Source organism: Euleptes europaea, chromosome 13 (genome assembly GCF_029931775.1).
Source record: "Euleptes europaea isolate rEulEur1 chromosome 13, rEulEur1.hap1, whole genome shotgun sequence".
Classification (NCBI taxonomy): domain Eukaryota; kingdom Metazoa; phylum Chordata; class Lepidosauria; order Squamata; family Sphaerodactylidae; genus Euleptes; species Euleptes europaea.
In genome coordinates, this window is record NC_079324.1 from 4195017 (window position 1) to 4210531 (window position 15515).

General features: G+C 44.8%; 1 protein-coding gene across 1 annotated transcript in view; it reads right to left on the reverse strand.

Annotated features, from left to right (window-relative positions):
* OPHN1 (oligophrenin 1) overlaps positions 1-15515 on the reverse strand; it is a 184109-nt gene that overhangs the window by 142801 nt on the left and 25793 nt on the right. The window contains exon 2 of the mRNA XM_056859175.1: positions 1065-1160. Within this exon, the coding sequence (XP_056715153.1) occupies positions 1065-1160 (96 nt within the window). The remainder of the gene's footprint in view (positions 1-1064; positions 1161-15515) is intronic.

Genomic DNA, 15515 nt, shown 5'->3' on the forward strand with positions numbered 1-15515 from the left:
TTCCTATTTATACGATGACTGGGAAGAGGTATTTTGGAACTGGCTCCATAAGTCACTTTCCAGATAAACACACCGACAGCAAGAGGGGAGGGGCTCTGGCTCAGTGGTAGAGCATCTGCTTGGCACGCAGAAGGTCCCAGGTTATGCCCCGGCACCTCCAGTTAAAAAGGACCAGGCAGTAGGTGATGTGAAAGACCTCAGCCTGAGACCATGGAAAGCTGCTGCCAGTCAGAGCATACAATACTGACTTTGATGGACCAAGGGTCTGATTCAGTAGAAGGTATCTTCATGTGTGTTTTTAGATCTATCTGTACTCACAGGATCACTCAGAAGAACCACCTCAGTAAGTTAGGAATGTGATTCTAGAGACAGTTTAGACAACATTTGAGGCAACTCATTCCTGGAAATAACTGTCCGTACTAACTGTCTGCTCAGGGAAGAGCATGGCTGCAAGTTGAAACCGCAGTGGGTGAGAGCACCACAGCAGAAAGGAGGAGCAGGAGTTCTGGCTGATGCGGAAGGTAAGTCCAGCGCTTGTACAAACAGACCGCTCACGGGAGCTTCTAAGGTAAGAACGCACTCGCGCAACACCTCCTTTGCATCTAGTCATAGCTGGCCCTTAGTCCAAGGCAGGATAAAAGTTACAGTGTGGGGACTGGGCACAAGGGTGCGTTTGGCGCTCTTTTTGTCAGAGAGGTCCAAAGCGTTGATCTGGCACATCTGATTCCTCCAAGCCAAGCAGCACCTATACAGATCCCCCAGCAGAACACACATTAGACAGGGGGGAGTGTGGGGTGAGTCACACAGGGGAGAATATAAGCTCTGTTTAACATTGTGCCTGCTCAAAACTGAGGCTGCAATCAGTAATTATTGCTCTAGATGCTGGTTCTGCATTCATTTGGAAATGATCTACAGACATATTTGTAAAGGAATCCACACGACCATTATCAGATCAGCTCTTCAGAAAGGGATTTTAGAAGCATTAAAACTAGAGTTGTTGTTTTCAATAAGAAATTTTGCTATAAAATAAATACACATTGTCAGAGCGCTAGGAAAGCACTTACCAATATTAATCTCATCATCTGTCAGCGTGTCCCCAATAAAGTCAAACTGAAAGGACTGAAGAGTCTGAGAGAATTTTTGCACAGCGAATGAGTAAGCTAGGGAAAAGAGAAGACAAAACAATTTTAGGAATAAAAACTAAAGAACGGCAACTACAGTTGTAGGGATGTCGGCCGTCTGGAGTTCAAGCTCTCCGCCACAAGCAAGTGAAGTGATCCAGCCTGTAGACATGATCAAATTATTCAGGATGGTGAAAACCAAATCTGGACCCCTCAAGGAAATCTCAATTTTCAGCTTACTTTTAAAATGAAATTATCTAGTGGAGATGCAGGGGGGTCTGTCAGGATTATTCCATCAAGTTGTTCATTTAAAGCAACTTTGCTCCCAACTTCCAACAGTCAAGCCAATGAGTGCAAAGGCACTGGAATAACTAAACACAAAATCCTCTTCTTAAACAATTGAATTCTATTGGTATTGCATAAATTTAAATATATTAGACTCTGCATTTGTGTTGTACAACAACTGCCCACCACCACAGCCCCCCCACCCGCCCACCTCTACAGGCCTGCCACCATGTGCATGTTTCATTCACCCACCTAGTATCTAATTCTGAACCTGGCCCCAGGTTCAGGATTTTAAAAAACCACACAATGGGGGCCATGTACAGCTGAGGGAGATTTTTCTACAAATCTGGAAGAACCTCCAGGTTTGCAGAAAAATCTGAAAAATAAGAAAGGGGGGGAATGGGAAGTTGAATACCCCCAAAGTTAATTAAAAATAAGCTCTGGTGAAACTACATCATGAGATCTCAGCCACCATCCTGGGGGTTGTACTACAAGGGCCGGGAGGGCGGAGGAGGGACCACCAGCAGTAGGTGCCAGGAGGTCAAGAAGTCAACAGCTGCCACTGCGAGGGGGCGAGTGCCAGAGAAGCTAATGGCAGACACACACACACACACACACACACGCACGCACGGCTAACTGGACAGCAGTCGTGAGGAGGAAGGAGGCTTAGCAAAAAATGTACGGGACCAGCCCTCTGCTCTATGAGCCTCCCCTCCCCTCACAACACCACAATGCGACTGATCAGGGAAAGCCGGGAGCTGGAAGGGCAGGCTTTCAGTCCAAACCTTCTCTGATCAGCTGCACAGCCGTGGTGGGGACACTCGGAGTAGGAAGCAGGCAGGGCTCTCTCCTCTAAGCTTAGGTACACAAACCCCAGCAGGCAGCTCACAGCCCTCCATACAAAAGCTGACTCTGAATGTGCACCCACAACATGCGCTGGCTAGCAGGAGGAGCTGGCTGGACCCATCTGCTCTCCAAGGAGGAAGCAGAGGCGAAGGGGCAAGGGGAGGGTGGCTTTCCACTTCACCCTCGTCTCTAATTTGGAACAACTCAGACTGCAAGAACAGAACCCTAAAGGAAAGCCAAGTATACAGATACAAGTTACATTCAGTCTTCAAGCTAAGGAACAGATTTACTGGAACCACGCTAATAGGAAGATAGGAATTTTGATGTCGGGGTGGGGTGGTATTTTCCCCCTTTTTCCCGGAAAAAATGAATTGTATGCAATACTTATTGTTTTATAATAAAACTCACCATGTCTAGCTTAGTTAGCAGATACTTAAAACAGCACTCAATCCAAAAGAAAAAATATTTCATAGAGGGGTTCTTTTTTAGCGCTCCCCCAAATTTCCCAATTTTACACTGGGGAAAAACCCTTCAAAAGGAATTGTGTTTCCTCCCCCAATTTTTCCCATTACTTCCCCAGACCTTCACAACTCTAGCTGAGCCTGTCCTTTGACTGCCGTGAAGATCCGCTCACAAGCGGAATTGAGAGCCCATTTGCACAACTGCTACATCTGCCAAGGAGGAGGCCATCAAGGGATCTCTGTTAAGAGTTGCCATCAGCTATCTCAAAAACAACCCTCTAGGAAACAGTTAACCCCTCCCCCCCTCCCCATCTTTTTAAAAAGGCATCTTCAGGAGATATATATCCTAAAGGTGCCTTTTAGAAAAAGACAATTGGCGACCCGGGAGAAACTTGCAGCCAGGCCTAGTGGAGTCATACAAGTCGGGTGGTATCAAGTCACCCAGAGGCTGCTGCCAGACTTGGGGTTGCCGACACCAAGGTGGGACATGCAGATCCCTTAGAATTACAACCAAACTCCAGACAACAGAGATCTGTCCCCCTGGAGAAAATTGCTGCTTTGGAGGGTGGACTCTTTGGTATTATATCCGGCTGAGGCCACTTCCCTCTCCAAACCCTGCCCTCCTCAGACTCTAACACAAAATCTCCGGGAATTTCCCAGCCTGGAGCTGGCAAGCCTAGGCCTGGCCCCAATGAGTCCTCCCTCACGGGCCAAAACAGCCCTGGAAAGGGCCCTGCCTCCCCTCCCCACCTTTTACTCACAGACACTGAAGCCTGGAATGCTGTGGTTGCCTAACAACAGCCACTGAGGGAATCTGTTGCTTAAAACTACAAGAGTTCCTTTTGTCATTTTCAGTTTTTTTAAACCCCCCAATGTATTTTTTTAAAAAGATTTCAGATTTTTCAGCAAACCTAGGGCCCTTTTCAGGTTTGTAGAAAGATCTGTTTTGCCCGATTCACAGCTCCAGCCACTGGATTTCAGTATCCAAAGATTTGGTCGACTTCACTATTAGAATATAAGATGGGAAGGGGGTATTACCCTGCAGTGAATGAGGGGTGGGGCGGGGAATTTAGCCCAGATTTCTCTAGTGTGTCGTACTAGATTTAGACTGGTTCTCCATACACAACAGCTGCCTGGCCAGAAAGCATTTCTTCTATTAAAAGCATCATCAATTGCAAAGACAAATGTGTCAGAAATTGATAATTATTTTGCAGTTCCAGGTCTGAGTTGAAGTTACACCGAAGGGGACTCGCAGCAGGGCCTCTTCGGCCAACCTCTGGCAACCAGAAGAGGGTAAGAAGCCGGAAGGGCGCTCTTTTCTCTGCCCAGCGCCTCAGCTTCCTGCCAGTGGCGGGGGGGGGGGGGGCTTCTCTGAGTTTGCACTGTCAAAATGAGACAAATGACTCTAGCTGCCCAGTCCAATCACGCTCGTTTTAAGCTTCTGCCATATGCCTCCCAATAATTTCTGCGCAAACTAAAAAAAAAAGCCCTCTATCATTTTAATTGTCTTCCATGCACTCTAAACAGTTCTACTGACATCCTTTTTTGAGAAAGTGTGACCAAAACCGCACTGAATGCTCCAAGTGCTGAGGTTGCTCCATTTACAATCTCTCTTACTTTTTTTTTTTTTTTTTGCAGCTGGGAGAGAGGAAAAAATAAAAATACTCCACATGATCTCAATCTGAATTTCCTGTTCCTGCCATGTAAAGGCCACATAGGAGACAGAAATTCATTTGGCCTTCACAGCAAACAAATATGACAGACCAAATTCTGGAGGATGTGGTTATCAGAGTATAAAAACGACATACTATTTGACATGAGAAAAAACATATATAATTATATTAATGTTACCGACTGCCATTTCTATTCTAAGAGATTTGCCGTTAATCCGCAAGAACTTTATACAAACTGGCTTTCAGTGACTGAGCTAGATATCAAACTTTCTTTTCAAGGTAGTGTCTGAATGAGAGAGTTAAAGAAATACCCAAGGGCCCTGAACTGGGACTGAGCCCCCATTCTGAATGTGTCCATTGCCTGCTGGCTCTGCTGGAGTCTGGCCCACGCAGCCCCCAGTTCCCTGGCAGAGCAGATAAGAAGTAGAGCTGTGTGGCAACATAGATGGACACACTTTGAGGGGCATGGGTTTTAATTTTTCTTTAAAAAAAACAACCCAGAATAAAAGAACAATAAGTGGAACAACTCAAAATCCAGCAAGTAATAAAAAAAGGGAGAAAAGCATACATATAAACAAAAATATATAACAGTGGTGGTAGATATTCAGATATGTTTCAATGAAATACTTCCAAATATCCAAAAATGTTGCTGTCTCTATGCCATGTGTTCAAATGTGTTCCAAGGTCCTCAATCCATTGATGTAACGAAGGTGGGCTTTTATCTTCCCAATGTTGCATTATGAGTCTTTTAGCTGTAGTAAGGGCACGGAGGGTCCAAGAGACAAGCAGACCGTTTAAAAATACCTAAACAACCTGAATGGCACTTACATATTTTGGATTTTGCAGCACCCTCCACTGCCGCCACCAAGTACAAAGGTCCCGGAAATGGGCTGAATCAAGACCAGCCAGGTAAGCAGAGAACTCTTGACAGACAAGCAGCTTAGCAAAGTGAGATGTGACTTGGATTCTCATTTAGAGGTGAGGACTAAAACAAGCATTTATTCTATTGCAGGAGCACAAACTCAAGAGACGGAGGGAGCCCTTTCCAAATTTGCACCTCGATCCAATACGAGAGGATTGATTTTAAAAGGTTTTTACTGCAGGGGTGGGGGAGGAGAAACAGGCCGGCGGGCTGCATGCTGCTCCTTGATTCCTGCCCCAGATTTATTTCTGCAAAACAAAACTGCTGCAACCACCTTCCCTTCTCTGCAAATCAGGCCATGTTTTGGAGGGTGGTGCTTTTTCTTCCACAGCCTGCTTGCTTTCCATCTGCTTTCCTGGGGAGAGAGTTTCTGGCAATTTCTGTGGAAAAAGAGGAGTTGACCATCTGTCTAGCCTTTGGGAGTTTACTAGCTGACTGATAATCCGATTTTAAAAAAATGGGAGGAGGCAAGCCCCACTTCCAGCCAGCCCTGGGACAGTTTAATTGAGTCATTATTCAAGGAGGGGGGTATAAGTAGGGATCCAGGCAGCATCCAGGGCTCGCCATCTGTTTCTATGCTGCCCCCGCCTCCCCTCAGGACCACCCTGTGTGGACAGCCCCCCTAGCATCAAGCCAGCTTACCAGCTGCTCCATAGGGAAAAATTGCCCAGTCCCACCCCTGCGCCTTGGAAGAGGGCCAGTCCACATCTACTGCTGGTGGTCTCAGGAGCCCAGCTAGAGGAGGGGGAGAATGAGCAGGAGGGGGCTTAAGACGAGGGCCTGGCCCCAGGTGCCTCCTTCCCTTCTGGGCAGAGCCTGCAAATTGGATGGCCCTCCTGAAGAGTCCTAGGATGGAACGACGACGTGTGACGGAGGCTTCCTTTGCAAGGGACAGAAGGCCACTACTGAGTCTGCAATTCACAGAGGAGACTAGCTGGGGGGCTGTTATTCTTCTCCGCTCATTGGGAGAAAAAAACCTTTTAGATTGTGCCAAGTAAAGAGCTGCCAACCTCCAGGTGGTCATTTGTAAATACTATGAACTGGAGGTGTACTGATATATGGCTAGTAATTCCCTAAGGAAATAATCTCAGTACACAGCCACTAATCGTTTCAACATATGCAACTTTACTTAAATACTGTTACAATATGCACGTTATGTATGCGTAACGCTCTATTCAATAAAGTTCTGAACTGCAAATATCTCTGACTGCAAACTTGCAGTTCATAAGAATGACCCATCATTCTTATGAACTGCAAGTTTGCAGTCAGAGATATTGCACAGTCTGAAGAAGCAAATTGCACTTTTATGTGAAACAAGGATAAACAACCGGGAACTTGTTACTATTCTATGTGCCATATACATCCTAACAACAAACAATGCATAGCTATAGATGCTAGTGTTTGCAACCGGCTCAACCAGCAGTAACGGGATTTGAATCATTGGATTGGTCTACGCGTGATCAGCTGACTGCGATTGAGAACGATTTTGATTTGTACTGCCTGATTCGTGGCGAAGTTCAATACACCTGCAAGGACTTTGTGGACCTTACTGCTGGTCGTAAGAAATATTTCCCCGGGGGTTTCATGTTCTGGAATGTTTGTAATATAAGGAAGAGAATTGTGTAAATGTATAGAAGGTTAAAGCCTATTATTGACATTACGTTTAGGCTATTTGCAGTTCAGAACTTTTATTGAATAGAGCGTTACGCATACATAACGTGCATATTGTAACAGTATTTAAGTAAAGTTGCATATGTTGAAATGATTAGTGGCTGTGTACTGAGATTATTTCCTTAGGGAATTACTAACCTCCAGGTGGTGGCTGGAGATCTCCCGCTGTTACGACTAATCTCCAGGCGGCAGAGACCAGTCCTCCTGGAGAAAATGGCTGCCTTGGAGGGTGGGACTCTATGGCATTAGACCCCACTGAGGTCCCTCCCCTCCCCCAAATCCCACCCACCATACTCCACCCCCAAATCTCCAGGCATTTCCCAACCTCGAGTTGGCAACCCTAGCTAAGTACCCAAGGAAGTCCAGAAAAGAGCCTGAAAGCCAGCAACAAACGCAAGCCGTGACCTTTTTAAACACTGAAAATTGCCTCTGAGATTTTTAAAAGAACTGTTTCATTGACCAAAAGTGTTGAAAAGGAAGGGATCTTGATAACAAAGACATCTTGAAACCCTCCTCAGAAGGGGAAGAGAAGAGGGATCCTGTCTTTGTATGGCAGGAGATGGAGGTCAAAAGCTCTGCCCAGCCACTACGCTCGTGGAGGGGGTGCTGCTCTTAGAAGCCCCCCTCCTTCAACCTCCAGGGTTGCTGTGGAGATAAATGAAAAACTGTAAAAATTCCAAAAAAGAAAAAAAAAACATGTTTTGTGCTTCGCAAACTGTTTTGCAAAATAAAAATTCTTATAAACAGGATTCGAAATATCACTTAACTGGAAGTTCTCGCCCGTGAGAGGCCAGAGCACTGATGAATTCCTCCCAAGGGGACAGGGAAGGAGAACAGGGTTGCTTCTGTGCCAGAAATTACAACTGGAAAAAATGAGCCAAATGCTTTCCAGACACTACTTGGAGCATGGCTGGGCTGGACAGGTCTGCATGCCAAACAACTTTTAAACTCTGCAGGCACCGAATCCACTTCAAAAAGAAGAACTGACCTCCAAAGCCAGCCGCAAGAAGTCCAGCATAGAGCAGCAAGAGAAGGCAGCAGACGGTGCTGTGATCACTCGGAAGATGCCGAGGGTCCCCTCAATCAACATACAGGATAATAAAAGGCGCACCAGAGTCCTTCATGGCAGTTCCTCTACATATATATATTTTCAATCTTATCCACAGACATGAGTAAAACCTGGACTGGAACTACTCCAGATTATAGTATCCTGGAACTAAAATAAAAAATGAAACAGATTCTTAAACATTACAGGCAGATGCAAGAGAGCCACCTGGTACCCCCTCCCCCTTCCTCTTCACTGGAAAACCTGACTCAGGATTTTTGCACCAGCAGTGTAGATTCTCTGGTCTTGAGACACAGACAACAATGCTGTAGCCTCCAGCATCTTGGGAAACCTCTGAAAGAACATGAGCTGCTAAGAAGGAAATCCTTCACGCAACAGAGAGCGTTCATATTTCCAGAGCTTAATTCTTGTTGCTGCTAGCAGCAATCAACAATTCAGATTTCCCTGGCTTAAAAAAAAAAAAATCACCTTGGGGCCAGTTCTCAAAACTGTGCATGCAAAAGCCAGCAATTTGGCTGATGGTCAGATTCTCTAAAGCAAAGTTGACATTTTGGGCACAGATACCAGCAGCATCATTTTCATTTTGTGTAGTTCACAAGAATACATGAAGCTTCCTTATACTGAATCAGACCTTTGGGCAGTAAAAGTTAGTATTGCATGCTCTGACTGACAGTGGCTCTCCAGGGTCTCAGGCAGAGGTCTTTCACAACACCTACCTGCCTAGTCCCTTTAACTGGAGATGCTGGGGATTGAACCTGGGACCTTCTGCATGCGAGCAGAGGCTCTGCTACTGATCCACAGCCCTTCTTTCCCCTAAAGCAGTGCTTCATACATGAACACACCTGAAGCTGCCTTATACTGAATCAGATGACCAGTCTATTAAAATCATTCTTGTCTACTGAGACTGGCAGCAGCTCTCCAGGGTCTCAGGGAGAGGGTCTTTCACATCCGTTCTGCCTGGTATTTTTAACTGGAGATGCTGGGGATTGAACCTGGGACCTTCTGCATGCCAAGCAGAGGTTCTCCCACTGAGCCAGCAGGCCCCCTCTTCCAAAGCAAGATGTGCCTGCCCCCTCCTCCATGTCACCAGCAGCCAAGAGCCAACCAACCCTTGCAGCATTGCCAGCATTTGGGGGGGAATCAGAAAACCTCAAGGGCAATGCATGTCCAGGTGAGCGTGACCATTGCCTCCACCTGCGCCAGTACGGACTGGGAACAAACCAAGCCCCCACAGCACTGGCAGTGCTTGGGGGGGGGGGTTGGTTCAGACATGGTCAGTGAAAGCCAATGGGGGGGTTGCTTCCTGGGCCCCTGCCAGCAAGCCAACCCTCTACACACAGCAGATCAACACCTCCTCATTGTGCCCCCCCAAACAACCATATGGAAGGCTTGGGCAGAGAACTAGCCCAGTGTACAGAGAGGTTGTATTGCCAGAAATCTGGAAGCCATGGGAGGGGGGAATCTGTCAGAACCCTGACATTTGAGGAGAAACTGATATTTATAGACACTTATTTTCCAATAACATGTAAATATATTTTGCTGCTTTTACAACACAAAAATGCACCATTTTTAACAGAGTATAAAAGTGTTAGTAACTGGCATATTTACGGAATGTAAAAGTAGTAAAGTCTTTGTTTTCTACCTGCAAAACTGCACATACAACAAGTACCTGACAGATAGATGCAAACTGCCTGCACCCCAAGCAACCTTTTAGTACATGTATTCTACTTTTTGCCATCTTAGAAGTCAAGGGAAATAAAAGGTGGAAATAGAAAAAAAATGTAGTAAAGGAAGTGTATTTTTTGGAAAGAGTTTCATACAGTCAAAACAGATAGATCTATCTGTGCATTTCGAGACCAAGTTAAATGTTCTAATATTGAGAACACCTGACTATTTAATAATGTATTTATCAAATGCAATATATTAACTGCTGCTAAATTATTCAAATTTAAACAAAAACATATCCTTGAAAATGTAGATATCTACAGTATATATAGGACTTACCATTATGCAATGCTATAAGTTGTCTTACATTTTTTCATTATATACGTTTTGAATGAACACAACCTTGCCTTTAAAATAATTTCACTCATTCAGCCCTCACCTGGATAGCCAAGGCTAGCCTGACCTCATCAGATCTCAGGAGCTAAGCAGGGTTGGCCCTGCTTAGTTCATGGATGGGAAACCGCTGATAAAAATCCAGGGTGGCGTCTCTTGCCTCGAAAACCCTACAGGGTCACTGTTAAGTCAGGAGCAACTTGATGACACTTTCCACCACCACCATTCATTCCAAAATTAAGAAATCCTATGAGATAATTTTTCAGTGCTCTGCAAAATATCCCATTTTTTTCATCAGGAAAAAAAGTTCTCATGGAAAAAGAAAATGGGGGAAGATATTGGGGGGGGGGGTTCCCCTGAATTTTTTCCAATTGTTTCCCATTCCTTCACATCTCTACCTGCACACCATTCATTTATTTAAAATATTCATAACCCTCCTTAGCCTCAAAGCAGCAAAGCAACAACATATAACCACAGAACATATCAATTGGCAAAATAAGAACAGCATGGCCAGATCTGCCAAAACAACCTGCCCTCCATCTAATGCCCTTTACAATAAACCTAATTTTCATGTGTTTCTGAGTGTAGAAAGAGGAGGTGTCCCTCTGCAACACTCTTGGAAAACACTTGAGGACCGATCTTGCCACAGAAAAACTTCTCAAACTGACGGTTGCCAGACAGACAATCCTAAGACCTTCTCTTAGCATACAGAGAGGGCTGGCTAAGAAAAGGAGAGCCACATGGCAGTATCCTGGGAGAGGCAGTTTGATAAGGATGACAGCCTCAGGCTGTGAAGGCATTAAAAGTGAGAACCTGCACCTGGGATTGGGCCCAGAAGCAAAGAGGCAGCAGTGCAGTTTATGCAGCTCTGGAGCACCACTTGCACCAGTTGAAGCTTCTGAGCATCTTCGAAGGCAGACCCAAGCTGGAGGATATGGTCGCACGGATCAGTGTAGCCAGGTTGGCAGGATCTAGGTAAGGGGCCAACTCACAAGCTAGATACAATCGAAAGAAGACACTCCTAGCAACGTCACCAACCAGCTTGTCCACACACAAGGCCAGGGCCAAGAGCACCCCCAAGTTCTCCACTTGATCGACCAAAGAAATCTCAACCCCATTGAGGCCTCCTGGTAGATCAACACAAGCCAAATATTCTGCCTTCCCAATCAGCCAAGGAGGCAGGTTTTTGTTTTTTGAAATTCGAAATTCATAACCCTAAGAAGCTAAATCTAAGCATTTTCACATGGAACTCCCAACAGTTAAATTCGTCGGTTCTTGTAGGTTATCCGGGCAGTTAAATTCATCTCTGTTTTTGAAATGTGACACATTTCAAGCAGGTCTAGACCTCAGCAGAACGGCAACCCCCAACACAAACTGAGATCAGAGTTAATGCTTTTTACACTGCTCGCATTTTCTTTGTTTGATTTGAGGGGTTTTGAAAAAGTAAAGACCGCTCTAAAAGTAAGACCGCTCATTCCAGGGGCCGCATCTGGGAAAGTCTTCAACAATTACTGGATTCACTTGGCCAACCTCCCACGCTTCCACTTTTCATCTGTCCTTCTTACTTGAAAAATGATATACTTTATTCTTTCAGCCGACCTAAAATCTGTTACTTCCACTCTTCCCCCTTAAAAATTCACCTTAAAATTTCATAGCCGACTACTATGGAAGCCATCTCATGAACAAATGAAAATCAGAGAAGACTGGAACAACTCTGTGCCATCCTCTATATCTCAGTCCTAAGAGGTGTCCAGAGGAGGACAACAAAGATGGTGAGGGGTCTGGAGACAAAGTCCTACAAGGAAAGGTTGAAGGAGCTGGTTATGTTTAGCTAGAAGAGGAGAACACTGAGAGAGGACATGATAACCATCTTTATGGCTACTGATTGCAAGGGCTTGAATGGGTCAGTTGTGAGAGCCTGAAGAACGAGATTGAGGCTCCACGAAGGAAAGCGATGGACAACTGGAGGGCGCATCTGTGAAACTCCTTTTAAGAAGGCCACGATGTCCCTATGTCTGGAGATATGAACTCCATCGGTTAATGGAATGACTTTTTAAAAAAAAATTTTTTTACATAAATAAAAAAGAATACAAAAAAAATGCAGAATAATAAAATACAAAAAGTTGAATTATGTTAATTGAATTAAAGAAGAAATGCAACGTCTCCGCCCCCCGCCTGGTACGTGCCTTCCATACCGCCTACCCCCACAAGCCAGCCCCCTGACAAGGCGGGACGGGGCCCTGAGGGGAGCAGAATGTCAGGCCTCCTCTCCTCTCGCAGTGTTTTGTCGTCTTGCAGATGTTTCGCTCAAGGATTGTTTATCTAACCGTTGCATTCCTCTTCAGCCTTTGATGCCCATGGGAGCCTGGCGCCATTAGCCTGGGGGTTGCCATGTCAACCTGTACTATCTGATATGACCTGTGTGACCACTAATTCTCCATATATTCTGCTGTATATCCTTGTCCCTCCATTCCTGCCTTTTTTACTTCTGCGAGCTCTGAATACCTGTATGTTTTCTAATAAAGTCAACCCTTTCTGGACTACCTGTCTGGACTACCTGTTGCTTTAAGGAGAACTACGGGGACAAGTGCTTACATTAAGGCAGGAATCACTCTCTTCTTCTACCTGCCTGGTTAGAGCCCTGGAGGGTTTGCCTACATCTCAACCACCGATTCCTCTCGTGGAATCCTGGAGGACTTAACCCATTGGGCCCTTCTATTGGGAACGTCGACCTGCCCTGACGACCCTACTCTACTGCGTGATGTGCTCATCGAAGCACTGCGGACTGATGCAGAAATCAACCACCTAGTGGAACTTGTTCAGATGCAATGGAGAATGGCCAATGTAACACCCATTTATAAAAAAGGTTCCAGGGGGGACCCAGGAAATTACAGGCTAGTTAGCTTAACGTCTGTTCCAGGTAAATTGATGGAAAGCATTATTAAAGATAGAATTGTCAAGCATATAGAAGGGCAAGGCCTGCTGAGCAAAACCCAACAAGGCTTCTGTAAAGGTAGGTCCTGTCTCACTAACCTATTAAAGTTTTTTGAAAGTGTCAATAAGCATGTGGACAGGAACGAGTCTGTGGACATTGTGTATTTGGATTTCCAAAAGGCTTTTGACAAAGTCCCCCAACAAAGACTACTAAGCAAACTTCATAGTCATGGGATAAGAGGACAAGTTCTTTTATGGATTGAGAGCCGGTGCTTTTCAACCTGTTCATCAATGACCTGGAGTTGGGGTTGAACAGTGAAGTAGCCAAGTTTGCAGATGACACCAAATTATGTAGGCTGGTTAAAACAAAACCGGACTGTGAAGAGCTCCAAAAGGATCTCTACAGACTGGAAGAATGGGCATTAAAATGGCAAATGAGATTCAATGTAAGCAAGTGTAAAGTGATGTGACAGACCAAGAAAGGGATCTTGGGGTGGTACTGGATAGCTCGATGAAGATGTCAACCCAGTGTGCGGCTGCTGTAAAAAAGGCAAATTCCATGCTGGCCATAATTAGATGAGGAATACAGACTAAAACTGCTGCTATCATACTGCCCTTGTACAAATCTATGATGAGACCACACTTGGAATACTGTGTACAGTTCTGGTTACCACACCTAAAAAAAGGATATTACAGAGCTTGAGAAGGTGCAGAAAAGAACAACCAAAATGATTAGGCGACTAGAGCAACTGCCCTATGACGTGCGGTTAAAATGCTTAGAGCTGTTTAGCTTGGAAAGAAGGCGGCTGCATAGTTAAATTGTGGAACTCCCTGCCCCAAAATGTGGTGATGGCTGCCAGCTTGGAAGACTTTAAGAGGGGAGTGGATATGTTCATGGAGGAGAGGACTATGCATGGCTTTTTCCATACCTATTCTCTCCAGGATCAGAGGAGCATGCGTATTATCTTAGGTGCTGTGGAACACAGGCAGGATGTTCCTGCTGCAGTCATCTTGTTTGGGGGCTTCCTGGGGGCACTTGGTTGTCCACTGTGTGAACAGACTGCTGGAGTTGATGGGCCTTGGTCTGATCCAGCAGGGCTTTTCTTATGTTCTTATGTCTTCTTTCCAAGCTAAACAGCCCTAAGCGTTTTAACTGCTTCTTTTTCAAGCTCCGCAATATCCTTTCTTAGGTGTGGTGACCAGAACTGTACATAGTATTCCAAGAGTGGTCTCACCACAGATTTGTACAAGGGCAGTATGAGATCAGCAGTCCATTAATATTTATCATGTTGCTGTACAATTATATAAAATTATTACAATTAAATATTTTATTTACTAGAGTGGATATTTCCTATATTTTCCTATTGCACATTATTTTTCTGAATATGGCATCCATGTACTCTTGTTCCTATTGATGTATAGTTGGAACATATTTAGAAAACATGGCCCCAAGAGCATAAAAACTATTTTTATTTAAGCTCTTGGTTTGAGAAATATAGTGATTAGCTAAAACTACTAAAATATAGTGAAATGTGGTATGTACTATAAAATAAACAGTATTATTTTTAAATTTCTCAATTTGATTTTAGCCAGTCCCCCTCTACATCTACCTAATTTTTGTATGGGTTCTGTCACTGAAGAAGCTCAATATGTTTGTGTAATAAAACTTTTTTAAATCATCTTGCTTTTTCATGATTACAGAATATTACATAACCCCTGTCCCGTTTTTGCCATCCCAATGTCCCGTTTTTGTCTCAGGGAAATATGCTCAGCCTAAGGCTGAGCCTCCCTCCATGGGGGAGGGGTGGAGGGAACAGGGCTTTCTCCCATTTCCTTGGACACATTGCAATTTTCTGATACTCATCCCTGCTAATTCTCCCTAGTTTTCCTTCCAGGGGTGCATTTTATTAGTGTCCGCAAGCCAGGCTTCCATACTCCCCCGAAGCACTCTACAAGTTAACGGAGGTGGAACTGGGAAACCGTCCCTCCCTCCCATCTGAGGGGGCTCCTACTTACCCTGCTATCTGCTACACCCTTAGATCTGCTTGTTCTCAAGTACTTAAGGCTTAAACTTGCCCTTTGTTTTTATCTCCTAGTTATAGGAACCATTTTCATCATCAGAATGCCATTCTCTGTGGGGATGAAAAAGCTTACCTTTTGTAGGCATGGACTGAACCACAGAACACAAGAACTGCCACCACATGGGCAAGAAAGGAGCTTATACATTTTCATTTATGAATAAAATGAACTAATGATGGAACCACTAAATAACAATTAAATTTGATTTTGAGCCTCACCGCCACCTATGGGATGGGAAGGGGGTTTGCAACAAATGTGCAGTTTTGACAGCTCCCCACCACCACCATGTAATCTTGGGGTGCCATACTTCCATTAGCAGATCACTTGATGCTTTCTGTTTTATTGGAGTACAGCCACAAAGCAGCATCCCCATTTGGATCATGGCCACGATACCAGGGA